General features: G+C 36.7%; 1 protein-coding gene across 1 annotated transcript in view; it reads right to left on the bottom strand.

The window, feature by feature from the left end:
- CDHR3 (cadherin related family member 3) overlaps nucleotides 1-27,424 on the bottom strand; it is a 201,797-nt gene that overhangs the window by 97,301 nt on the left and 77,072 nt on the right. The window contains exon 2 of the mRNA XM_053719171.1: nucleotides 1,897-2,038. Within this exon, the coding sequence (XP_053575146.1) occupies nucleotides 1,897-2,038 (142 nt within the window). The remainder of the gene's footprint in view (nucleotides 1-1,896; nucleotides 2,039-27,424) is intronic.

Genomic DNA, 27,424 nt, shown 5'->3' with positions numbered 1-27,424 from the left:
ACCGCCACACTCCTGCATCGAAAACACTAGTTAAACATTATTAACCCCTAATCTGCCGGCCCTAACATCGCCGACACCTACCTACATTTATTAACCGCTAATCTGCCGCCCCCAACATCGCCACCACTATAATAAAGTTATTAACCCCTAATCCTAAATCTAACCCTAACCCCCCCTAACTTAAATATAATTTAAATAAATCAAAATAAAATTACTACAATTCACTAAATTATTCCTATTTAAAACTAAATACTTACCTATAAAATAAACCCTAAGATAGCTACAATATAACTAATACATTGTAGCTATCTTAGGGTTTATTTTTATTTTACAGGCAACTTTGTATTTATTTTAACTAGGTACAATAGTTATTAAATAGTTATTAACTATTTAATAACTACCTAGCTAAAATAAAGACAAATTTACCTGTAAAATAAAACCTAACCTATGTTACAATTACACCTAACACTACACTATAATTAAATTAATTCTCTAAACTAAATACAATTAATTACAATTTAAAAAAAATATCTAAAGTACGAAAACCCCCCCACTAAATTACATAAAATAAAATAATTACAATAATTTTAAACTAATTACACCTAATCTAATCCCCCTAACAAAATAAAAAAGCCCCCCAAAATAAAAAAAAGCCCTACCCTACACTAAATTACAAATAGCCCTTAAAAGGGCCTTTTGCGGGGCATTGCCCCAAAGTAATCAGCTCTTTTACCTGTAAAAAAAAATTATAACCCCCCCAACATTAAAACCCACCACCCACACAACCAACCCTACTCTAAAACCACCCAATCCCCCCTTAAAAAAAACTAACACTAACCCCTTGAAGATCACCTTACCTTACACCTACCTTAAGGTAGAAAAAATCCCTATTGGCTGATGCAATCAGCCAATAGGATTGAGCTCACATTCTATTAGCTGATTGGAACAGCCAATAGAATGCCAGCTCAATCCTATTGGCTGATTGGATAGTTATTATATAGTTAATAACTATTTAGTAACTATTGTACCTAGTTAAAATAAATACAAAGTTGCCTGTAAAATAAAAATAAACCCTAAGATATCTACAATGTAACTATTAGTTATATTGTAGCTATCTTAGGGTTTATTTTATAGGTAAGTATTAAGTTTTAAATAGGAATAATTTAGGTAATTGTAGTAATTTTATTTAGATATATTAAAATTATATTTCAGTTAGGGGGGGTTAGGGTTAGACTTAGGTTTAGGGGTTAATATGTTTATTATAGTGGCGGCAACGTTGTGGGCGGCAGATTAGGGGTTAATAAATGTAGTTAGGTTGCGGCAACATTGGGTTTGGCAGATTAGGGGTTAATAAATATAATGTAGGGTTCGGCTATGTTGGGGTAGCAGATTAGGGGTTCATAACTATAATGTAGGTGGGCGGTGGTGTCCGGAGCGGCAGATTAGGGGTTAATAATATAATGCAGGTGGCGGCGATGTCGGGGGTGGCAGATTAGGGGTTAATAAGTGTAAGATTAGGGGTGTTTAGACTCAGGGTTCATGTTAGGGTGTTAGGTGTAGACATACATGTATTTTCCCCATAGGAATCAATGGGGCTGCGTTAGGAGCTTTACGCTGTTTTTTTACAGCCGGCTCTCCCCCATTGATTCCTATGGGGAAATCGTGCACGAACACGTTCAGCCAGCTCACCGCTGACTTAAGCAACGCTGGTATTGAGGTGAGATGTTGAGCAAAATTTTGCTCTTTGCTCACTTTTTTGCGGTTAATGCCGGGTTTGTAAAAACCCGTAATACCAGCGCTGTCTGTAAGTGAGCGGTGAGCATAAACTGCTCGTTAGCACTGCACAGCTTCTAACACAAAACTCGTAATCTAGGTGTATGTTTGTAAGTGAGTTACAGGAGTAGACACAGCTAGCCACTGTCATTTTGTTAGCAAAGCATGCATTGTTAAGCAGTTTCTTATCTGATGATCTCTGCTGGAGCCAGTTAGGTACAGACAAGTTATCCTTGTGAAACCTGCTGTCATATGTGATTATAATCTTCAGAAATAAAAAAACTCAAAGTTAAATCACAAGAACGGGGGGGGGGGGGTGTATAATGGAAGACTATTGCAAAGATGTTTTAAACATTTTATATTACAATCTCAAAGTGTCTAATGTAACTTTGAGGTCCAAACATTCTCTTCCAGATAGGTTAAACTTTTTTCTACTAATAAAATATTTTAACATGTTTAACTGTCATATTCCTGATAAAAATATTTAGGCCTAGTACAGCGTAAAAATGGTATTAGCATGGTGTGCTAATATCGCTAGAGCATAATCCATAGCACTCCCATCTCTACTTCCATATGCTTAAATGCTAGCCCTCGATGTCGGATAACGCGGCCACAAAAAATCCTTCCTCTATGGGGCACATTACACAACTCGGGTCCTGGTTTTCGCTTGAGAACCTGAAGCTGAATTAAGCCGAAGGCGCGTTAAAAAACAATATAAGAAAAACTAGTGTTCTTCACAAGGCCATTTAGTTTTACATGCGTTAGGGTTAAAAAGCAGCGTTGAGAGGTCCCAACGATGCTTTTTAACGCCCACTGGTATTTTTTGGCCAGACTCCGAAATACTGCAAATCCACTTACGTCAATTGCGTATCCTATATTTTCAATGGGACTTGCATAGCGCAGGTATTACGAGTCTGACCTAAAGTGAGCGGTACAGCCTCTCCTGTCAAGACTGATACTGCATTTTAAAGTCAGTAGTTAAGAGTTTTATGGTACAATGCCGTAGCATAAAACTCTTAACTAAAGTGCTAAAAAGTACACTAACACCCATAAACTACCTATTAACCCCTAAACCGACCCCCCCCCCCACATAATAAACACTAAAATAATATTTTAACCCCTAATCTGCCGAACCGGACATCGCTGCCACTATAATTTATATATTAACCCCTAAACCGCCACACTCCTGCATCGAAAACACTAGTTAAACATTATTAACCCCTAATCTGCCGGCCCTAACATCGCCAACACCTACCTACATTTATTAACCGCTAATCTGCCGCCCCCAACATCGCCACCACTATAATAAAGTTATTAACCCCTAATCCTAAATCTAACCCTAACCCCCCCTAACTTAAATATAATTTAAATAAATCAAAATAAAATTACTACAATTCACTAAATTATTCCTATTTAAAACTAAATACTTACCTATAAAATAAACCCTAAGATAGCTACAATATAACTAATACATTGTAGCTATCTTAGGGTTTATTTTTATTTTACAGGCAACTTTGTATTTATTTTAACTAGGTACAATAGTTATTAAATAGTTATTAACTATTTAATAACTACCTAGCTAAAATAAAGACAAATTTACCTGTAAAATAAAACCTAACCTATGTTACAATTACACCTAACACTACACTATAATTAAATTAATTCTCTAAACTAAATACAATTAATTACAATTTAAAAAAAATATCTAAAGTACGAAAACCCCCCCCACTAAATTACATAAAATAAAATAATTACAATAATTTTAAACTAATTACACCTAATCTAATCCCCCTAACAAAATAAAAAAGCCCCCCAAAATAAAAAAAAGCCCTACCCTACACTAAATTACAAATAGCCCTTAAAAGGGCCTTTTGCGGGGCATTGCCCCAAAGTAATCAGCTCTTTTACCTGTAAAAAAAAATTATAACCCCCCCAACATTAAAACCCACCACCCACACAACCAACCCTACTCTAAAACCACCCAATCCCCCCTTAAAAAAAACTAACACTAACCCCTTGAAGATCACCTTACCTTACACCTACCTTAAGGTAGAAAAATCCTATTGGCTGATGCAATCAGCCAATAGGATTGAGCTCACATTCTATTAGCTGATTGGAACAGCCAATAGAATGCCAGCTCAATCCTATTGGCTGATTGGATAGTTATTATATAGTTAATAACTATTTAGTAACTATTGTACCTAGTTAAAATAAATACAAAGTTGCCTGTAAAATAAAAATAAACCCTAAGATATCTACAATGTAACTATTAGTTATATTGTAGCTATCTTAGGGTTTATTTTATAGGTAAGTATTAAGTTTTAAATAGGAATAATTTAGGTAATTGTAGTAATTTTATTTAGATATATTAAAATTATATTTCAGTTAGGGGGGGTTAGGGTTAGACTTAGGTTTAGGGGTTAATATGTTTATTATAGTGGCGGCAACGTTGTGGGCGGCAGATTAGGGGTTAATAAATGTAGTTAGGTTGCGGCAACATTGGGTTTGGCAGATTAGGGGTTAATAAATATAATGTAGGGTTCGGCTATGTTGGGGTAGCAGATTAGGGGTTCATAACTATAATGTAGGTGGCGGTGGTGTCCGGAGCGGCAGATTAGGGGTTAATAATATAATGCAGGTGGCGGCGATGTCGGGGGTGGCAGATTAGGGGTTAATAAGTGTAAGATTAGGGGTGTTTAGACTCAGGGTTCATGTTAGGGTGTTAGGTGTAGACATACATGTATTTTCCCCATAGGAATCAATGGGGCTGCGTTAGGAGCTTTACGCTGTTTTTTTACAGCCGGCTCTCCCCCATTGATTCCTATGGGGAAATCGTGCACGAACACGTTCAGCCAGCTCACCGCTGACTTAAGCAACGCTGGTATTGAGGTGAGATGTTGAGCAAAATTTTGCTCTTTGCTCTTTGCTCACTTTTTTGCGGTTAATGCCGGGTTTGTAAAAACCCGTAATACCAGCGCTGTCTGTAAGTGAGCGGTGAGCATAAACTGCTCGTTAGCACTGCACAGCTTCTAACACAAAACTCGTAATCTAGGTGTATGTTTGTAAGTGAGTTACAGGAGTAGACACAGCTAGCCACTGTCATTTTGTTAGCAAAGCATGCATTGTTAAGCAGTTTCTTATCTGATGATCTCTGCTGGAGCCAGTTAGGTACAGACAAGTTATCCTTGTGAAACCTGCTGTCATATGTGATTATAATCTTCAGAAATAAAAAAACTCAAAGTTAAATCACAAGAACGGGGGGGGGGGTGTATAATGGAAGACTATTGCAAAGATGTTTTAAACATTTTATATTACAATCTCAAAGTGTCTAATGTAACTTTGAGGTCCAAACATTCTCTTCCAGATAGGTTAAACTTTTTTCTACTAATAAAATATTTTAACATGTTTAACTGTCATATTCCTGATAAAAATATTTAGGCCTAGTACAGCGTAAAAATGGTATTAGCATGGTGTGCTAATATCGCTAGAGCATAATCCATAGCACTCCCATCTCTACTTCCATATGCTTAAATGCTAGCCCTCGATGTCGGATAACGCGGCCACAAAAAATCCTTCCTCTATGGGGCACATTACACAACTCGGGTCCTGGTTTTCGCTTGAGAACCTGAAGCTGAATTAAGCCGAAGGCGCGTTAAAAAACAATATAAGAAAAACTAGTGTTCTTCACAAGGCCATTTAGTTTTACATGTTACATATATATAGGGAAAAATAGGGATGTGCATTCAGAGGTTTTGTTAGCAAACAAATATGGCTGCTGCATTTCTTCTGTGCAAATCCAAATCTTAGCGTGTTGAATCCGGCTCTGAAAATAGGCAAATGTCGCTGGCAGCTGCCATATTCTGCATTTATCTGCGAAAAACCCCAGATGCACATCCCTATTTTTTTTCTTTTTAAATGTATATACTAAAGTGTGTTAACATAGTATGTGACACTGTACACACAGAGACTCACGCATGCACATTTATACAATAACTTTATGACTTTTTGCTTAGTGCTAATGAAAACTGAATAAGCTGTGTTCAGTTAATCCCTCTGATCATGCACTGCTATGGAGAGAAAAGCAAACATATTACTAACAAGGAAAACCCCCATTGGTCTCTGTAAACTGAATCTAGCAAGTAACACTTTGAAACAAAAGTGAATAAAGGTGATCATTTCTTCTGTGTAATAGAAAGGCTCCACAAGCTAATAGAAAGGCTACACAAGCTAATAGAAAGGCTACACAAGCTAATAGAAAGGCTACACAAGCTAATAGAAAGGCTACACAAGCTTTCATCAGCCGAAGTGTCTTTATTTCTTCAACACTGTGCTTGACCAAGCAGCTAGCAGCTTTCATGATCTAACTTCCTTATTAGAACAATAAAAGTACCATCAACTCTTTTGTTAGTTAACACAAAAGTATTTCTTCTTAGCTATTTAAATGGATATAAACCCCAAATGTGTCTATTGTGATTCAGACAGAGCATAGGATTTTAATCGTTTCGCTTTCACTTCTATTATCAAATTGGCTTGGTTCTGATGGTATCCTTAGGTGGCCCGATACCTACGTAGGTAACATTCTTGCAAAACTGCAGACACGCGCATGCTTCTGAACTAACCTGCCTGCTTTTCAACAAAGGATGCCGAGAGAATGTCCCTTTAAATGGACATGGAACCCCAATTTTTCCTTTTATGATTTAAATACATTTTTAAACATCTTTACAAATGACTTATATTATCAATTTTGCTTCATTCTCCTGGTATCCCTTATTGAAAGAGCAGCAATGCACTACTGGGAACTAGATGAACACATAGGTAAGCCAATGGCAAGAGGCTTAGATGTGTATCCACCAATCAGCAGCTAGCTCCCAGCTCTTTAGCCTACCTAGGTATGCTGTTCAACAAAAAGAGAAGTACGGAAATTAGATAATAGAAGTATAATGTTGTTTTAAATTCTATGATTTCATGAAATTTAAAAAAATTGGGTTCATGTCCCTTTAAGGCTAACTTATATTCTAGTTTTGTGGAGCTATAATATTGTGTTTAAAATTCTTGAGCAATAACTCAAAGTTGTTTAAAATCTACCTGAATCACAGGCCTTCAGGGATGCACAAAATACATCAGCACTGAGAAAAGGATAGGCGGACAGATACATACTTACATTCATTAAAGAGAAATAAAGTTTCAATAAGAAAATGTTCTTTATAGTTAAAGTCCTGTCCGGATTTGCAATACACTGGCGACCCTGAGCTATATACATCCCTTATTGGCCTAGTGGTTGTGTTCATCTATGGACCAGTAGTGCATTACCAATCTGGGGCTGACTTTAACTATGTGTTTCATCACTTTGCAGGTGGTTAAATACATATTATAACACATTAGGGCATTTTCCAGTGGTGGTTCTAGAACTTAATATTTGGGGGACTAACTGGGAGATCTTACAAAGGTGGTGAGAAAGTTGACACAGCACAGCACATATACTATATGGAGCCCTTAACAGCTCAATAGGGTTGCTGTACGTGCGTTAGGAGGTGCATATCACACTACACCACTCCCATAGAACCTCCAATGTCATTTTCTCATTGCAGCTTTATATCCCTTTAATGAACACTTTATTTAATTTGTGTACATGTTACATACTTTAAAAGTGGGATATACAATATATTTGTAACTTTTTACTAAACAGAAAGCTAAGCATGACCAAGAAACTTAACAATGAATTAAAGCCATTTGAACAAAGTTTGCGCTCTTGCGTTCTCAAAGTCTCACAACAAATAGACTTTGAGAAGTCGCAAACACAAAATTGAATTTGCCCATAGACTTCAATGGAGCTGAAAAAGTTGACCACAAGTCGCACAAACACAATCACGGTTATTTTAAAGATCGACATAAGACGATAACATTGTATATTTCATAATCCAATGTTATACACTGCATAATACGTTGCAATTATTCTTAAAGAGATATTAAAATATATATCTGATGGATTTTAGTACAAATATATATAATTATATCTAGGTATAGATATACAGAAATATAATATATTTGAAAATTCATAGAACATATACTGCTTTGTGCAGAACATTGGAATGTGAAAAATGTACAGTAAATACACAAACACTTTATTAAATATAAACATTAAAATATATTTATATATATATATATATATATATATATATATACAGGTAGCCCTCAGTTTACGCTGGGGTTAGGTTCCAGAAGGATTAGTTGTAAATAGAAACCGTTGTAAATTGAAACCCAGTTTATAATGTAAGTCAATGGGAAGTGAGGGAGTTAGGTTCCAGGCCCCTCTCAAAATTGTCATAAGTAACACCTAATACATTACTTTGAAAGCTCTGAAATGAAGACTTTAAATGCTAAACAGCATTATAAACCTAATAAAATAATCACACAACACAGAATATATAATTAAACTAAGTTTAAGGAACAAAAACATTTGATAACAGCATTATAAACCTAATAAAATAATCACACAACACAGACTTTAGTGCTCTCCATTGTTAGGATCTTAGATAATTTCGGGTCTGCAGCTATTCTATGCATTCCAGTATGGACAGATTTATAGGCAGGGAGATCTTGTTTCTTTGAAAGCTGCTCGATACCTCAGGTCTGGTTACACTGATTAATTTAAGCTTGCTTGTGTTGCTTTGCTGCAACACAAGCGGACAGCTCCACCTACTGGCTATTTTAATCAATGCACTGCTTCTCAATGCTTTTCAATAGCAGTCACATGACTGAAAAAAAGGTTGTTATTCTGAAACGGTGCAAATTGAACCGTTGTAAACCGAGGGCCACCTGTGTGTGTATATATATATATATATATATATATATATATATATATATATATATTTCTCTTGTTAAGTGTATCCAGTCCACGGATCATCCATTACTTATGGGATATTAACTCCTCCCCAACAGGAAGTGCAAGAGGATTCACCCAGCAGAGCTGCTATATAGCTCCTCCCCTAACTGCCATTACCAGTCATTCTCTTGCACCCAACGAATAGATAGGATGTGTGAGAGGACTGTGGTGATTATACTTAGTTTCATACCTTCAATCAAAAGTTTGTTATTTTATAATAGCACCGGAGTGTGTTATTCCTTCTCTGGTAGAATTTGAAGAAGAATCTACCTGAGTTTTTCTATGATTTTAGCCGGAGTAGTTAAGATCATATTGCTGTTTCTCGGCCATCTGAAGAGAGGTAAACTTCAGATCAGGGGACAGCGGGCAGATTAATCTGCAAAGAGGTATGTAGCAGCTTATTATTTTCTGACAATGGAATTGATGAGAAAATTCTGCCATACCGATATAATGTAAACTCAGCCTTAAATGCAGTAGCAGCAACTGGTATCAGGCTGTCATGTATGTATATTTTACACTTCAGTATTCTGGGGAATGGCACTTCACTGGAATTATACTGTATGCATAAAACTTTAGCCTAATTTGCAGGGACTAGCAACAGGCTTTTTAATAACACTCAATTTATTAATGTTAAACGTTTTTTGCTGGCATGTAAAATCGTTTAATTTTCTGAGGTACTGGGTGAAAAAATGTTTTGGGCACTATTTTTTTCCACTTGGCAGTCGTTTTATTTAATTTATGACAGTTTACTGATCTCTCTCACTGTTATGTGTGAGGGGGAGGGACCTTTTTTGGTGCTTTTGCTACGCATCAAAAAATTCAGTCAGAAGTTTATTGTCTTCCCTGCATGATCCGGTTCATCTCTACAGAACTCAGGGGTCTTCAAAACTTGTTTTGAGGGAGGTAATCACTCACAGCAGAGCTGTGAGATTGTAGTTGACTGTGATAAAAAAAAACCGTTTATTTCTGTATTTTTTTTTTTTTTATTTTTTTTTTCTGCTATCAGGGTTAGTTATCCTTTGCTAATGGGAGCAATCCTTTGCTAAAATTGTGTTTTTTACAAAGATTTGATGCTATAACTTTTCAGTTTATTAATTTTCAACTGTCATAACTTTTTCTGTGCTTCTTATAGGCACAATACGTTTTCATATTATATTAAATTACTTGAAAAGTATTTCCAAGTTGCTAGTTTATTTGCTAGTGTGTTAAACATGTCTGATTCAGAGGAAGATATCTGTGCTATATGTGCTAAAGCCAAAGTGGAGCCCAATAGAAATTTATGTACTAACTGTATTGATGCTACTTTAAATAAAAGTCAATCTGTACAAATTGAACATATTTCACCAAACAACGAGGGGAGAGTTATGCCGACTAACTCGCCTCACGTGTCAGTACCTGCATCTCCCGCTCGGGAGGTGCGTGATATTGTAGCGCCGAGTACATCTGGGCGGCCATTACAAATCACATTACAGGATATGGCTACTGTTATGACTGAAGTTTTGGCTAAATTACCAGAACTAAGAGGTAAGCGTGATCACTCTGGGGTGAGAACAGAGTGCGCTGATAATATTAGGGCCATGTCAGACACTGCGTCACAATTTGCAGAACATGAGGACGGAGAGCTTCATTCTGCGGGTGACGGTTCTGATCCAAACAAACTGGATTCAGATATTTCAATTTTAAATTTAAGCTGGAAAACCTCCGTGTATTACTAGGGGAGGTGTTAGCGGCTCTGAATGATTGTAACACAGTTGCAATACCAGAGAAAATGTGTAGGTTGGATAAATATTTTGCGGTACCGGCGAGTACTGACGTTTTTCCTATACCTAAGAGACTTACTGAAATTGTTACTAAGGAGTGGGATAGACCCGGTGTGCCATTCTCACCCCCTCCGATATTTAGAAAGATGTTTCCAATAGACGCCACCACACGGGACTTATGGCAAACGGTCCCTAAGGTGGAGGGAGCAGTTTCTACTTTAGCTAAGCGTACCACTATCCCGGTGGAGGATAGCTGTGCCTTTTCAGATCCAATGGATAAAAAGTTAGAGGGTTACCTTAAGAAAATGTTTGTTCAACAAGGTTTTATATTGCAACCTCTTGCATGCATTGCGCCTGTCACGGCTGCAGTAGCATTTTGGTTTGAGTCTCTGGAAGAGACACTTGAATCAGCTCCATTAGATGAGATTACACACAAGCTTAAAGCCCTTAAGTTAGCTAACTCATTTATTTCAGATGCCGTAGTACATTTAACTAAACTTACGGCTAAGAATTCCGGATTCGCCATTCAGGCACGCAGAGCACTGTGGCTAAAATCCTGGTCAGCTGACGTTACTTCTAAATCTAAATTGCTTAATATACCTTTCAAAGGGCAGACCTTATTCGGGCCCGGGTTGAAAGAAATTATCGCTGACATTACAGGAGGTAAAGGCCATGCCCTGCCTCAAGACAGAGCCAAACCTAAGGCTAGACAGTCTAATTTTCGTTCCTTTCGTAATTTGAAAGCAGGAGCAGCATCAACTTCCTCTGCACCAAAACAGGAAAGAGCTGTTGCTCGCTACAGACAAGGCTGGAGACCTAACCAGTCCGGGAACAAGGGCAAGCAGGCCAGGAAACCTGCTGCTGCCCCTAAGACAGCATGAATCGAGGGCCCCCGATCCGGGAACGGATCTAGTGGGGGGCAGACTTTCTCTCTTCGCCCAGGCTTGGGCAAGAGATGTCCAGGATCCCTGGGCGTTAGAGATCATATCTCAGGGATACCTTCTAGACTTCAAATTCTCTCCCCCAAGAGGGAGATTTCATCTGTCAAGGTTGTCAACAAACCAAATAAAGAAAGAGGCGTTTCTACGCTGCGTACAAGATCTTTTATTAATGGGAGTGATCCATCCGGTTCCGCGGTCGGAACAAGGACAAGGGTTTTACTCAAATCTGTTTGTGGTTCCCAAAAAAGAGGGAACTTTCAGGCCAATCTTGGATTTAAAGATCCTAAACAAATTCCTAAGAGTTCCATCGTTCAAAATGGAAACTATTCGGACAATTTTACCCATGATCCAAAAGGGTCAGTACATGACCACAGTGGATTTAAAGGATGCTTACCTTCACATACCGATTCACAAAGATCATTACCGGTATCTAAGGTTTGCCTTTCTAGACAGGCATTACCAGTTTGTAGCTCTTCCATTCGGATTGGCTACGGCTCCGAGAATCTTCACAATGGTTCTGTGTGCTCTTCTGGCGGTACTAAGACCGCGAGGAATTGCGGTAGCTCCGTACCTAGACGACATTCTGATACAAGCTTCAAGCTTTCAAACTGCCAAGTCTCATACAGAGTTAGTACTGGCATTTCTAAGGTCGCATGGATGGAAGGTGAACGAAAAGAAGAGTTCTCTCTTTCCACTCACAAGAGTTCCCTTCTTGGGGACTCTTATAGATTCTGCAGAAATGAAGATTTACCTGACAGAAGACAGGTTAACAAAGCTTCAAAATGCATGCCGTGTCCTTCATTCCATTCAACACCCGTCAGTAGCTTAATGCATGGAGGTGATCGGCTTAATGGTAGCAGCAATGGACATAGTACCCTTTGCACGTCTACATCTCAGACCGCTGCAATTGTGCATGCTAAGTCAGTGGAATGGGGATTACTCAGACTTGTCCCCTACTCTGAATCTGGATCAAGAGACCAGAAATTCTCTTCTATGGTGGCTTTCTCGGCCACATCTGTCCAGGGGGATGCCATTCAGCAGGCCGGACTGGACAATTGTAACAACAGACGCCAGCCTACTAGGTTGGGGCGCTGTCTGGAATTCTCTGAAGGCTCAGGGACAATGGAATCAGGAGGAGAGTCTCCTACCAATAAACATTCTGGAATTGAGAGCAGTTCTCAATGCCCTTCTGGCTTGGCCCCAGTTAACAACTCGGGGGTTCATCAGGTTTCAGTCGGACAACATCACGACTGTAGCTTACATCAACCATCAGGGAGGGACAAGAAGCTCCCTAGCAATGATGGAAGTATCAAAGATAATTCGCTGGGCAGAGTCTCACTCTTGCCACCTGTCAGCAATCCACATCCCGGGAGTGGAGAACTGGGAGGCGGATTTCTTAAGTCGTCAGACTTTTCATCCGGGGGAGTGGGAACTTCATCCGGAGGTCTTTGCCCAAATACTTCGACGTTGGGGCAAACCAGAGATAGATCTCATGGCGTCTCGACAGAACGCCAAGCTTCCTCGTTACGGGTCCAGATCCAGGGATCCGGGAGCGGTTCTGATAGATGCTTTGACAGCACCTTGGACCTTCGGGATGGCTTATGTGTTTCCACCCTTCCCGATGCTTCCTCGATTGATTGCCAGAATCAAAGAGGAGAGAGCATCAGTGATTCTAATAACGCCTGCATGGCCACGCAGGACTTGGTATGCAGATCTAGTGGACATGTCATCCTGTCCACCTTGGTCGCTACCTCTGAAACAGGACCTTCTGATCCAGGGTCCCTTCAAACATCAAAATCTAATTTCTCTGAAGCTGACTGCTAGGAAATTGAACGCTTGATTTTATCAAAACGTGGTTTTTCTGAGTCAGTTATTGATACCTTAATACAGGCTAGGAAGCCTGTTACCAGAAAGATTTACCATAAGATATGGCGCAAATACTTATATTGGTGCGAATCCAAGAGTTACTCATGGAGTAAGGTTAGGATTCCGAGGATATTGTCTTTTCTACAAGAAGGTTTAGAAAAGGGTTTATCCGCTAGTTCCTTAAAGGGACAGATTTCAGCTCTGTCCATTCTTTTACGCAAACGTCTGTCAGAAGTTCCGGACGTTCAAGCTTTTTGTCAGGCTTTAGCTAGGATCAAGCCTGTGTTTAAAACTGTTGCTCCACCATGGAGTTTGAACTTAGTTCTTAATGTTTTACAGGGGGTTCCGTTTGAACCCCTTCATTCCATTGATATCAAGTTGTTATCTTGGAAAGTTCTGTTTTTAATGGCGATTTCCTCGGCTCGAAGAGTCTCTGAGTTATCTGCCTTACATTGTGATTCTCCTTATCTGATTTTTCATTCAGACAAGGTAGTTCTGCGTACTAAACCTGGGTTCCTACCTAAGGTGGTCACTAACAGGAATATCAATCAAGAGATTGTGGTTACATCTTTGTGTCCTAATCCTTCTTCGAAAAAGGAACGTCTGCTACACAATCTAGATGTAGTCCGTGCCCTGAAATTTTATCTACAGGCAACTAAGGATTTTCGACAAACGTCTTCCCTGTTTGTCGTTTATTCTGGTCAGAGGAGAGGTCAAAAAGCTTCGGCTACCTCTCTCTCCTTTTGGCTTCGTAGCATAATACGGTTAGCCTATGAGACTGCTGGACAGCAGCCTCCTGAAAGAATTACAGCACATTCTACTAGAGCTGTGGCTTCCACTTGGGCCTTTAAGAATGAGGCTTCTGTTGAACAGATTTGCAAGGCTGCAACTTGGTCTTCTCTTCATACTTTTTCCAAATTTTACAAATTTGACACTTTTGCTTCTTCGGAGGCTGTTTTTGGGAGAAAGGTTCTTCAGGCAGTGGTTCCTTCCGTATAAAGAGCCTGCCTGTCCCTCCCGTCATCCGTGTACTTTAGCTTTGGTATTGGTATCCCATAAGTAATGGATGATCCGTGGACTGGATACACTTAACAAGAGAAAACATAATTTATGCTTACCTGATAAATTTATTTCTCTTGTGGTGTATCCAGTCCACGGCCCGCCCTGTCACTTTAAGGCAGGTAATTTTTCCATTAAACTACAGTCACCACTGTACCCTATGGTTTTCCTTTCTCTGCATGTTTTCGGTCGAATGACTGGTAATGGCAGTTAGGGGAGGAGCTATATAGCAGCTCTGCTGGGTGAATCCTCTTGCACTTCCTGTTGGGGAGGAGTTAATATCCCATAAGTAATGGATGATACGTGGACTGGATACACCACAAGAGAAATAAATTTATCAGGTAAGCATAAATTATGTTATATATATATATATATATATATATATATATATATATATATGTATATATATATATATATATATATATATAAATATATATATATATATATCTGTAAATACATAACTACACATATAAATACATATGTACACATATACTGTATATACATACATAGGTATATACGTGTATATTTATATATTTTTAAACAACTCACAAATGTCACAGGGGAATTCTGGGTTCTTGGAATAGACTTCTGTGTTGGCTATCTAATATTGCAATCATTTAATTGTAATTCTATTCCATGAATCAAATACCCTATAGAAACATAGATTTTGGCAAAGTTTTTTTCTAGTGGAAAATAATTAATTATTTTTATGTTACTTTAGAAGCTTTAAATAAATAAATACATAAAAATTATGCTCACAAAACATTTAATGATACACTTTTTATGTAAGTGAAAATACAGTTTACACAACATCAGAATTTTATTGCTTTGAAAAAATATTTGGAAGTCCTATATTTTGTATGACATTCGTAAAAGATTAGGTTTGCAAGTTCAAAAACGTTGGTATTGGCTGCCCAACTATTCAAAATCCCCCATTTCAGAAAACATTGTATGCCAGGCCTGCAAATTTTTTACTTGCTTTAAAAGGACATTCTAATTTATTAGAAGTTTGAATTAGTAAAACTGACAAACAGTATTAAAGTAAAATCTAGTTAAAAACATGAAAAACAATATAAAACAGCGTATCACAGGCTTTCCAAAACGATCATTACAAAGCTCGCCACATTTGCTTAAGTAAAGATACACTGCTGATGCTAAATTTAATCACAATGACGTGCAGTTAAATTTTTATCAAAATCATTTTGGGGATTTTTTTTAATTAACATTTTTAAATGTTCTAACACTTTATGGCTACATTTATCCACCAATCAGCAAGCGCTACCCAGGTGCTGAACCAAAAATGGGCTGGCTCTAAAGCTTTTCAAATAAAGATACCAAGAGAACAAAGAACATTTGAATTGATAATAGGAGTAAATTCGAAAGTTGCTTAAAATTACATGATCTATCTGAATCATGAAAGAAGAAAAATTGGGTTTTATATCCCTTTAAATGCTGATGATGTTTGATTTGAAAAGTCTAAAACGCCTACTAACAACTTCTATAAAAAAAAAAAAAATACTGGTGGATTTGAATCCTGATAGACATGAGCAAAATTTTGAAGAGCACAAGGAATTTGCTCCCCACCGGACACCCAATGCTAACAGGTATAAATGCCCATGCAAGAAGTATTATCTAGGCATTAATGCATTGACAACAAAAAATATTTATGGTTGTTTTAGATTTGAAAATCCCATGAAAAGTCATGTAGAGGACTTTACACAATAATTCAGATGGACTGAATGGAGGTCATTTTTTGTTTCTTAAAATATAATTAGAATTGTTATAATATCCAAACACATAACTACAATGATGACCCAACATTCTCAAGTTAATATTTTTTGTTACTTTACCTTTTTATTTATTCTCTATTTTCACATTTTAATAAATGTCTAGATATGACTGATATTTGCCAAATGGGTTTGCAAGCGTAGAAAGGTCTAAAACTAGCAAGAAAAGGGTTTTCTGATAACATTCTTAAAGGGACACTGAACCCAAATTTTTTATTTTGTGATTCAAATAGCAATTTTAAGCAACTTTCTAATTTACTCCTATTATCAATTTTTCTTTGTTCTCTTGCTCTCTTTATTTGAAAAAGAAGGCAGCTAAGCTTTTTTGGGGGTTCAGACTTTGGACAGCACTTTTTTATTGGTGGATGAATTTATCCACCAATCAGTAAGGACAACCCAGGTTGTTCACCAAAAATGGGCCAGCATCTAAACTTACATTCTAGCATTTCAAATAAAGTTACCAAGAGAATGAAGAAAATTTGATAATAGGAGTAAATTAGAAAGTTGCTTAAAATTTCATGCTCTATCTGAATCACGGAAGAAAAAATTTGTGTTCAGTGTCCCTTTAATGCAAAGCCGAAAATGGCTTAACATGATGCCAAGTCATTTAAAAATTGTTAAAAAGCTGTTGTTATGGATGGATGGAAATGACTCTTAATTTGAAAACAGCTTAGTTCACTGTGTAAACCTGGACTAGAAATGGACATATTTCCTAGAAAACATTCTTAATGTCAGTTAGAAATACATTTTTTTTAGAAAAAATATAAGAATACTACAGTAATATCTTACCAGGTGTTATAAGACATAACATTAAATAAAAATAAAAAAACAGCCCACCCAAAGGATGGATAGATAGATAGATAGATAGATAGATAGATAGATAGATAGATAGATAGATAGATAGATAGATCAATGTGTATGTATGTATGTATAGTTTCTAATATATAAACTTCAAACTAAATGTTTTGTAGTTGCTATTCCAGCAATACCTTAGCATAAAATACTTTGCATCTTTAACTTGCATCTTAAAAATACATTATAATGCAGGCATTGCATGTGCTAGTCATAATTGTAACAATATCAACCCTGCAGTGCCACCCAGTTAAAGTACCACCCAGAAGCTGCAGAGTATTGCTTGTCTTGAGCAGACACAGACAGTAAGTCAATCAGCAGCAGTAGTCACATGGCCCATTTGTGTGACTGCCTCTGCTGACTGGCTCAGTGGCTGTATCCGCTTGGGATATGCAGTGCTCAGCACCTCTTGAGTGGTACTTTAACTATGTGTTTAACCATTTTTCAGGAGTTAAAAACATAGCACTACATGGTTTCTAGTGCTAAAATGACATGCTTTACTAATTATAGCATAGAATGTTTGCACTATAAAATCCCTTTAACACAAATCTTGCAAAGCTGTTTTTAGAATGAGATAATGGTTTGCAGGTTACAATCACATTCAGCTGCTACTGAAAGAATAACAGATTACACCAACCACAACAACATTGCTTTTGATCAGCCTTTATGATTATTATGTGTATGCTAAAATTATTACATAGACTATATCTTACCAGGACCAATCACTCCAAGCAGAAAATAGAGCAGTGTAAGTTTGTCCATCTTTTCCTTATTACTGCTGCTGCTGCTTCTGACAGCTGAAATGATGAAGCGGTATGTCTTGTTGTACCTGCCTAATTGGCAGCTAATCTCTTCCTCTGACCAGCAAGCTGACACGGGCCAACACAGATAAAAGTGTACTGTATCTAGGGGAGTTACTAAACACCAGCAGTTTGTTTGCTTTGTCTCTTTAACATTTTTACAACATGTGAGATTTGCTCACTTGATGTTCTACTTATGAGCTCAATAGAAACAGTTTCTGTTTGGGAAATTTACTGATCTGAATGAAAAAAAGTAATCATGAATAGTTAGTCTCTGTGAGAACTTTTAACACTACAGAAAATTTAAAAGTTTAAAGGGACAGTCAAGTCCAAAAAAAACCGTTCATGTTTCAAATAGGGCATGCAATTTTAAACAACTTTTTAATTTACTTTTATCACCAATTTTGCTTTGTTCTCTTGGTATTCTTAGTTGAAAGCTAAACCTAGGAAGGCTCATATGATAATTTCTAATCCCTTGAAGGCCGCCTCTAATCACATGCTTTTTTATTTGCTTTTCACAACTAGTTCATGTAAATCATATAGATAACATTGTGATCACGCCCGTGGATTGTGGCAGACACTGCACTAATTGGCTAAAATAAAAATCAATAGATAATTAATAAAATGTCATGTGATCAGGGGGCTGTCAGAAGATGCTTAGATAGTGTTGGTTATGCAAAACTGGGGAATGGTAAATAAAGGGATTTTCTTATCTTTTTTAAACAACAAAAATTCTGGTGTTGACCGTCCCTTTAAGTTGTTTTTAAAAAAAAGAATAATTTTTCATCTTAGTTATACATTGAAAGATGTTTTAACAATATTATACATTGTTATAGGTGAAAGAAGTGTGGTAAAAATAAATGATCAATCTTTACACATATCCAGGACAAATCTATCTCACTAACAGTAATTAGATGTTTCTAAATCAAAACATACATTATATGAGACAAAATAACTAATATTAACAAACGAGCGCCATAAAACAATATGCTAATATACATGAAAAATAGAGGTAGTGTGAAGTCCTCCCAGGAGGTGCGCTAGGGACCGCAGATGGAGTGTGGTAGTCGGCGAAGTGAAGGGTGGCAGCTCTCTCGGAACACAAATAGATTCAAAGGATAGCTAGAGCGCCACATAGAGCAGTATAGTTTGGGCTACAGATAGGTATAAAACGGAGCCTCTAAATCAAAGCCTCTCACCAGATGTTGCGGCACAACCGGAATGCCGTGCAAAGCAGTACGGGACCTTTGCCGTCGCCCATAAGACACACTGGTAACGTCTGAACACGTGATGGGAAGGCAGGTCACGTATAGACCAATCGAAGGAGCCCCAATACAGCTCGGAAACAGATCTGTGAGGAATCAAACAGGAGCACGATATGTGTAAAACATACAGTCTTTTATTTAAACCACAATAGTGACGCGTTTCTCAGCGTATATTCTCGCTGTTTCATGTTGTGCCGCAACATCTTGTGAGAGGCTTGATTTAGAGGCTCCGTTTTATACCTATCTGTAGCCCAAACTATACTGCTCTATGTGGCGCCTCTGTCTCTCCCTCTAGGTATGCTAATATACATGCATATGCCGTTTTGCTTACCCAAATATCCCAATACATTTATGTATATAAAGAATGGATTACCTTAAAGGGACACCAACCCCAAATTTTGCTTTCATGATTCAGCTAGAACATACAATTTAAAACAACTTTCCAGTTTACTTCTTTTATCAAATTTTCTGTTTTCTTGTTATCTTTTTTTAAAAAGCAGGAAGGTAAGTTGCAGGAGCGTGCACGTATCTGCATTACTATATTTCAGCAGTTTTGCAACAATGTAATACATTAGCAAGAGCACTAGATGGAAGCACTATTTCCTGTCATGTAGCACACTACCTATCTAGATATCTCTTCAACAAAGAATAACATGAGAAAAATGCTAATTTGATAATAGAAGCAAATTGAAAACTTTAAAAAAAATTGTATTCTCTATCTGAGTCGCGAAAGAATAAACTTGGGTGTCACGTCCCTTTAATCTCTATCGCTCATTCCCTTCTGTTAACCATTGTATCACAATGTTTCATAAAGGTACTGAAACAAAACAATACAGCTACCTATTGTCCCATATCCAATACAGCTGCCTATTGTCCCATATCCAATACAGCTGCCTATTGTCCCATATCCAATACAGCTGCCTATTGTCCCATATCCAATACAGCTGCCTATTGTCCCATATCCAATACAGCTACCTATTGTCCCATATCCAATACAGCTGCCTATTGTCCCATATCCAATACAGCTGCCTATTGTCCCATATCCAATACAGCTGCCTATTGTCCCATATCCAATACAGCTGCCTATTGTCCCATATCCAATACAGCTGCCTATTGTCCCATATCCCTAATCCAATCGTTCATTCTTTCTTCCAATATATGTGGAATGTTGGGAATGATTTGCTTCTAAAATTTAACTGGGAGTCTTTAATAAAATAGCCAATTTTTCATATTTTTTTCCACTGCTCTCTGAAAAACTTTTCAAATGTTTTAATTACCCTTCCATTATTTATTATATCTAGATATCTGTTGCACTGTATGCCGCGGTTGTGTTTATATTATGTTATATTGTTATATTATATTTATAGTCATTTTAATCTGTGTATAATATATATTCTCAAAGAAGCACTGCATTCCTAACTATAATTGCATTATAAAACAAAAATATAACGCAGTGGAGAAGACGAAGCGGAGAAACCAGGATCTAGAGGGTTCAGATTCTGGGTGAGTTTTTTACTCGAGGAGCTTGTTTAAATATTAGCACATTCACACTGTCATTATGAATTCTTTATTTAACATGAATATTGCATAAATATGTGTTTACATGTTTTCATCTGCTTAAAGGGATAGTCTAGTCAAAAATAAACTTTCATGATTCATATAGAGCTTAGTTGCTTAAAACTGCCTGCTCTATCTAAATCATGAAAGTTTAATTTTGAGTATACTATCCCTTTAACTGCAAAGGGCTCCAATGCACTATATATGTATACATATGTATTTATGTGTTTATATATGTGTCTGTAAACACATATATGCACTATATATGTCTATATATGTATACATATGTATTTATGTGTTTATATATGTGCCTGTAAATACATATATGCACTATAAATACATAAATACTGCCTTTTTTTTCTAACACCTGAGATCTCATATCTTTGAGCCCTTATAACTTTTGTATGCAATATTTTTCTTTAAATAATTTTTATTAAATAGTGTTATTATGAGTGAAGTGTACTTTGTAATGTATTTTTGATGTGTTTTGTGCAACTTTTTAATTGGGTGATCATTCTAGCGATTACTTTCAACTCCAGCGGTAAGCATGACGAGCATAAACACTCGCAATAAACCCCTTAACGCTTGCTCACAAATTTTTGCACTCCACTCGTTATCTGGCCCTTAGTAACTTTATCTAATCCCCTTTATTGTGCACAGCTAGTGACAGATATCAATCCTCTCCTGCACTGATCACGCAGTTACAGTGTAGCATGGAGCATGGTCAGATTCCAAAGTCTGCATTATACAACTTATTTTGGGCAGTGGAAACGTACAGTTTCTAAAGTGTTAAATTAAAGAAAAAGTGAAAAGATAAATAGTGAAACAACAGTTCATAGTTGTTGTTTTTTTTACTAAGTAAAACTAATTTTTTTTAAAGGGTTTACTTTTCAGCTTAAAATCTATCGCCATAATAGTCAAAAATGACATGCTCTAATTAATTAGATTTTGTCATTTTAAGACTCAAGACTAAGATCAGCCCTGTGCAACTGTGCGTTTCATCCCTGCAAAGAGGTTAAACACACAGTAGAAATACCACTCATGATCCCAGAGCAATGAGCTAGTCGCCCAACTCAGATGTGATTGTGTCACCTACAGTTCCCGCTCAGGAGCTCTGTGGGTCTCGAGTTTTACTTCTACTGTGCGTTTAACTCCTTTGTGGGAGGGGGTTAAGCACATAGTAGTGCAGGGTCGCTAGTCTTAAAATTACATGCTCAAATGTACAGGGAGTGCAGAATTATTAGGCAAATGAGTATTTTGACCACATCATCCTCTTTATGCATGTTGTCTTACTCCAAGCTGTATAGGCTCGAAAGCCTACTACCAATTAAGCATATTAGGTGATGTGCATCTCTGTAATGAGAAGGGGTGTGGTCTAATGACATCAACACCCTATATCAAGTGTGCATAATTATTAGGCAAATTCCTTTCCTTTGGCAAAATGGGTCAAAAGAAGGACTTGACAGGCTCAGAAAAGTCAAAAATAGTGAGATATCTTGCAGAGGGATGCAGCACTCTTAAAATTGCAAAGCTTCTGAAGCGTGATCATCGAACAATCAAGCGTTTCATTCAAAATAGTCAACAGGGTCGCAAGAAGCGTGTGGAAAAACCAAGGCGCAAAATAACTGCCCATGAACTGAGAAAAGTCAAGCGTGCAGCTGCCAAGATGCCACTTGCCACCAGTTTGGCCATATTTCAGAGCTGCAACATCACTGGAGTGCCCAAAAGCACAAGGTGTGCAATACTCAGAGACATGGCCAAGGTAAGAAAGGCTGAAAGACGACCACCACTGAACAAGACACACAAGCTGAAACGTCAAGACTGGGCCAAGAAATATCTCAAGACTGATTTTTCTAAGGTTTTATGGACTGATGAAATGAGAGTGAGTCTTGCTGGGCCAGATGGATGGGCCAGTGGCTGGATTGGTAAAGGGCAGAGAGCTCCAGTCCGACTCAGACGCCAGCAAGGTGGAGGTGGAGTACTGGTTTGGGCTGGTATCCTCAAAGATGAGCTTGTGGGGCCTTTTCGGGTTGAGAATGGAGTCAAGCTCAACTCCCAGTCCTACTGCCAGTTTCTGGAAGACACCTTCTTCAAGCAGTGGTACAGGAAGAAGTCTGCATCCTTCAAGAAAAACATGATTTTCATGCAGGACAATGCTCCATCACACGCGTCCAAGTACTCCACAGCGTGGCTGGCAAGAAAGGGTATAAAAGAAGAAAATCTAATGACATGGCCTCCTTGTTCACCTGATCTGAACCCCATTGAGAACCTGTGGTCCATCATCAAATGTGAGATTTACAAGGAGGGAAAACAGTACACCTCTCTGAACAGTGTCTGGGAGGCTGTGGTTGCTGCTGCACGCAATGTTGATGGTGAACAGATCAAAACACTGACAGAATCCATGGATGGCAGGCTTTTGAGTGTCCTTGCAAAGAAAGGTGGCTATATTGGTCACTGATTTGTTTTTGTTTTGTTTTTGAATGTCAGAAATGTATATTTGTGAATGTTGAGATGTTATATTGGTTTCACTGGTAAAAATAAGTAATTGAAATGGGTATATATTTGTTTTTTGTTAAGTTGCCTAATAATTATGCACAGTAATAGTCACCTGCACACACAGATATCCCCCTAAAATAGCTATAACTAAAAACAAACTAAAAACTACTTCCAAAACTATTCAGCTTTGATATTAATGAGTTTTTTGGGTTCATTGAGAACATGGTTGTTGTTCAATAATAAAATGAATCCTCAAAAATACAACTTGCCTAATAATTCTGCACTCCCTGTATAAGAGTATGTACTTTTTTTTACTATTATGGCCCTTTAATGAGACATTCTAGTTTTTATTAAATTAAACAGTGATTAAAGCAACTAATTTTTAGGTTTAAACAATCACTTACAAGAGTAAAAATGAGTTGCGTTTTAAGGTGTGCTATCTATATCCCTGATAAATTGATATTAAAATATCCCTGGTAAATTGATATTAAAAGTCCATAGTAAAGAAGAATTACCAGAGAATGTTTAGCGCGGCCAACATCATTTTAGCTCGCCTTATACAGTACTTGCAATGGATACCACAACTGTGCTAAACATCACGCATATTAAAAGTTGAAAGTTATATTTATTTAGATATATACCTATATATATATATATATATATATATATATATATATATATAATAAAAATAGCATTTTCTTCTAAGTGAAGAACAAAGGTATTTTACGTATTTCTTAATGCACCTTCAGCTTTAACGCAAACAAAAGCCAGAAGAGTTTTTTTTAGAGCGCCCCATAGAAGTCTATGGAAAACAGAAGTTAGCACAATCCCTCTATCTGACCTCCAGATGTTAGAGTGCCTGAGGTTTTTGCTTAGGTGCTAAAATGTTATTGTCAACTTGTAATACCAGCGCAATAATAGGAGCGCTATTGATTCAAAGGGACACTAAACCCAAATTTTTTAGAGCTGAGAGGGTTTCTTTGTCATTTGGGAACCAATCAGCCCTTAAAGGGACACTAAACCCAAATTTTTTCTTTCATGATTCAGATAGAGCATGCAATTTTAAGCAACTTCTAATTTACTCCTATTATCAATTTGTCTTCATTCCATTACTATCTTTATTTGAAAAAGAAGGCATTTAAGCTAAGGAGCCAGACAATATTTGGTTTAGTACCCTGGATAGCACTTGTTTAATGATTGGTGCATTTAGCCACCAATCAGCAAACACAACCCAGGTTGTGAACCAATAATGGGCTGGCTTCTAAACTTAAATTCTTGCTTTTCAAACAAAGATATCAAGAGAATGAAGAAAAATTGATAATAGGAGTAAATTAGAAAGTTGCTTAAAATTGCATGCTCTATCTAAGGCATGAAAGAACAAATTTGGGTTCAGTGTCCCTTTAACTTAAGAGCAGTTAGTGCTTAATTGTGCTAATATTTGTGTGCTCCACTTGTAATCTAGTCCTAGAAATAATACAGTCCCTGGATTCAACCAGAAATTAAGGAACTTTCAGTGAACAAAAAAAATCCTGTTTCATATGAAGTCTAATTCAATAGTGTGTGGTGGCTCTCAAAACATTAGTGAATTACCCAAATAAGATAACCTAAGAAATATTTGTTTCATATAAAACTTCTTTAAATTATTAGAAATTCTGTTGCACAATTTCATCTCCTATAGAAAAATGTCTGTGAATACTGGTTTGTCACTTTATTAGTTAAAATATTATTATTATTTTGTTATTATTAATAATAAAATGGTAACATTAATAAAGAAATTATTTGATGTATTACCTATGCATTTTCCATTCATTTTCCTCAATAGTAACCAACAGTAAAAATGCATTTTTCATACAAATTTTAATTTGGACTAATTTAGAGTGAGGGATATTACATGATATAACAAGGTAGGAAAATATCACTATAAATTACCAGTCGCCAAAAAAATATAAATACTTAACAGTAGAGAAAAAGTAACAGGTCAAATCTATGTTAAATATAGGGAAAAAGCATAATTTCTTAATTGTGTGCTGAAATTTCCTTAACTAGTTGACTAGAGGACATTTCCAGTCCTGGATATCCCTGGTAGAAATTAATATTTTATGCCAAGAATATAAAAGAAATATAATCTGTAACCATCACCTTGACAAGCAGATTTTGTATAAAATAACATTTTTATCAATTGAGTATTTTATTTATTTGTGCTTCCATGGAAATATTGCCTTTGGTTGCTGATTACAGTCTTTTTCTGTTTATGGTCATTAAGTTTTACAGCTTAAAACCTAAGCTGCTGATAATAGCTTTGGGTTTAGACATCTGTGCATTCCTTCTAAAAAGATCATTGCGGGCATAATCTGAAATCGATTGTTTTGGAGATTGAAGTGGCATTTTTTGTTTTTTTCTTCAGATTAAAAGAGCAATAAATCTGGTTTTGCTTGTAAATAGGTATCTTCATTTAATAGGAACTACATGTCTTTTTTGAAGACTAAATTTAGATATTCTTATAAATTGTTTAGACCAAAACTAAGAAACTGGATCCCAAATTGACATAGGCCAACTAGGCCTGTGCCTAGTGTGGCATAATTTAGAGGCGGCGGCAAATTTTAAGGGGTATATCTATGACATGAGGGATTTATATTCTTATGCTTTAAATATATATTTATTGGTTTTATTATGAGTTATGGACCCCTGTTTGTCTAGTTGTTGTGCATGACCACTTTGTGTCTATGTACTCTGATGGTGATATATATATATATATAAGGCAAATAGTTGGAGGGTTTGGACGGCAGATTTCCCAGTACTTAGGGTGGCAGTAAATATAAATAAGAAAGTATTCTGCTCATACTATCCTTAGAGAGTATATTCCTAATATGGACTGCTCATATCTCCGTAGCAGAACATGCTTTACATTTGTCATATCTTTTTTAATGGAGCAACAAAAAGCTCTGACTTCACAACTGACAAATTGTGATTTCTCTCAGTTAGGGTTACCAAATCTCCCAATCTCTCAATCTCCCAGTTTCACAGAGTTTTCTCCCTTATTTTTTACAACATGTAAAATCTTAACGTCAAACATTAAATATATTAATATATATAATATTATACTCTAGTACTCTGATTTAGTTAAGAATTTTCATTTTGCATTAAATGAGAAATAGAATTCACGGATTTGCAGAAAGCTGATGAATGTATTAAGCTAGACTGTGTGAACAAAGATGATTTCTTGTACCAAACTGGATGAAATTGTAAAAAACTTCAGTATCTACTGTATAATTTCTTAGTCTCCCATATTTTCTTAAAAATAAATTGTCAATCCTACTCACAGTGACAGCGTGTTAGTGATCACTGGCTTGTAAGCACAACTCCAACAGAAAAAGTTTGTTTATTTAGTAACTGAATAATCATAAAAAATGTATAGATGTTGAAATAATATTTTATAGTTAGAAGAGTATCATGTCCCTTTAAACAGTAGCAAATATATTTAAAAAAAATGCTTCTAATAATTTTGATCTGACTGTTATTTCCCTTTCAGCATTTTCATTGTTATTTTGAACTATACTAAATTTATTTATAGAATTTTATTTCTAGATTTGAGCATTGTAAAATAAGAGAATATATTGTGGCTTACAAACCTTAACACTGTTACATTTAGATTATCAGTATACTTTAATACATTTATTTTGATAACATTTAACACTTTTGTGTCTGAACAGGTTGTATAGCAACTTAGCAGGTGGAGTTATAGACGTTATGGAACCAAAAGAAAACTGTGGGTGTGTCGTCTGCATGCAGTAAGGAATTAATTGCTAATTGTGGGGCTTCAGTCCAACATAGCCATTAGGCAGCTTTCTACATTTCCAGGGTGAACATAAAACCAAGAAAGCCCTGAGGCTCGAGTACTGCAACATCAACTGCAAGCAAGTACTTCAAACATTTCCATCACAGTCTTCTACTAAACTTGTGCTACAGAAATCATTTACTTCTTCTCTGGAGATCTAACCGGCTGCACATATTGCAGTCCCTTTAGTTTATAGGGACAGTATAGTACAAATTAAACGTTCATGGTTCAGATAGAGCATGTCATTTTAAACAACTTTCCAATTTATCTTTATCATCAAATTGCTTTGTTCTCTTGGTATTCTTAGTTGAAAGCTAAACCTAGGTAGGCTTTCTATGCTAATTTCTAAGCCCTTGAAGGCTGCCTCCTTTTTTGTTGTTGCATTTAACAGTTTTTCACAAATAGATAGCGTTAGTTCATGTGTGCGCCACATAGATAACGTGCTCACGCCCGTGGAGCTATTTATGAGTCAGCATTGATTGGCTCAAATGCAAGTCTGCAAAAGATCTGAGATAAGGATTCAGTCTACAAAGGCTTAGATACAAGGTAA

The sequence above is a fragment of the Bombina bombina genome, chromosome 6, assembly GCF_027579735.1.
Source record: "Bombina bombina isolate aBomBom1 chromosome 6, aBomBom1.pri, whole genome shotgun sequence".
NCBI lineage: Eukaryota > Metazoa > Chordata > Amphibia > Anura > Bombinatoridae > Bombina > Bombina bombina.
Note: the sequence above shows the minus strand (reverse complement) of the source record. Positions and strands in the feature narration are given on the sequence as shown.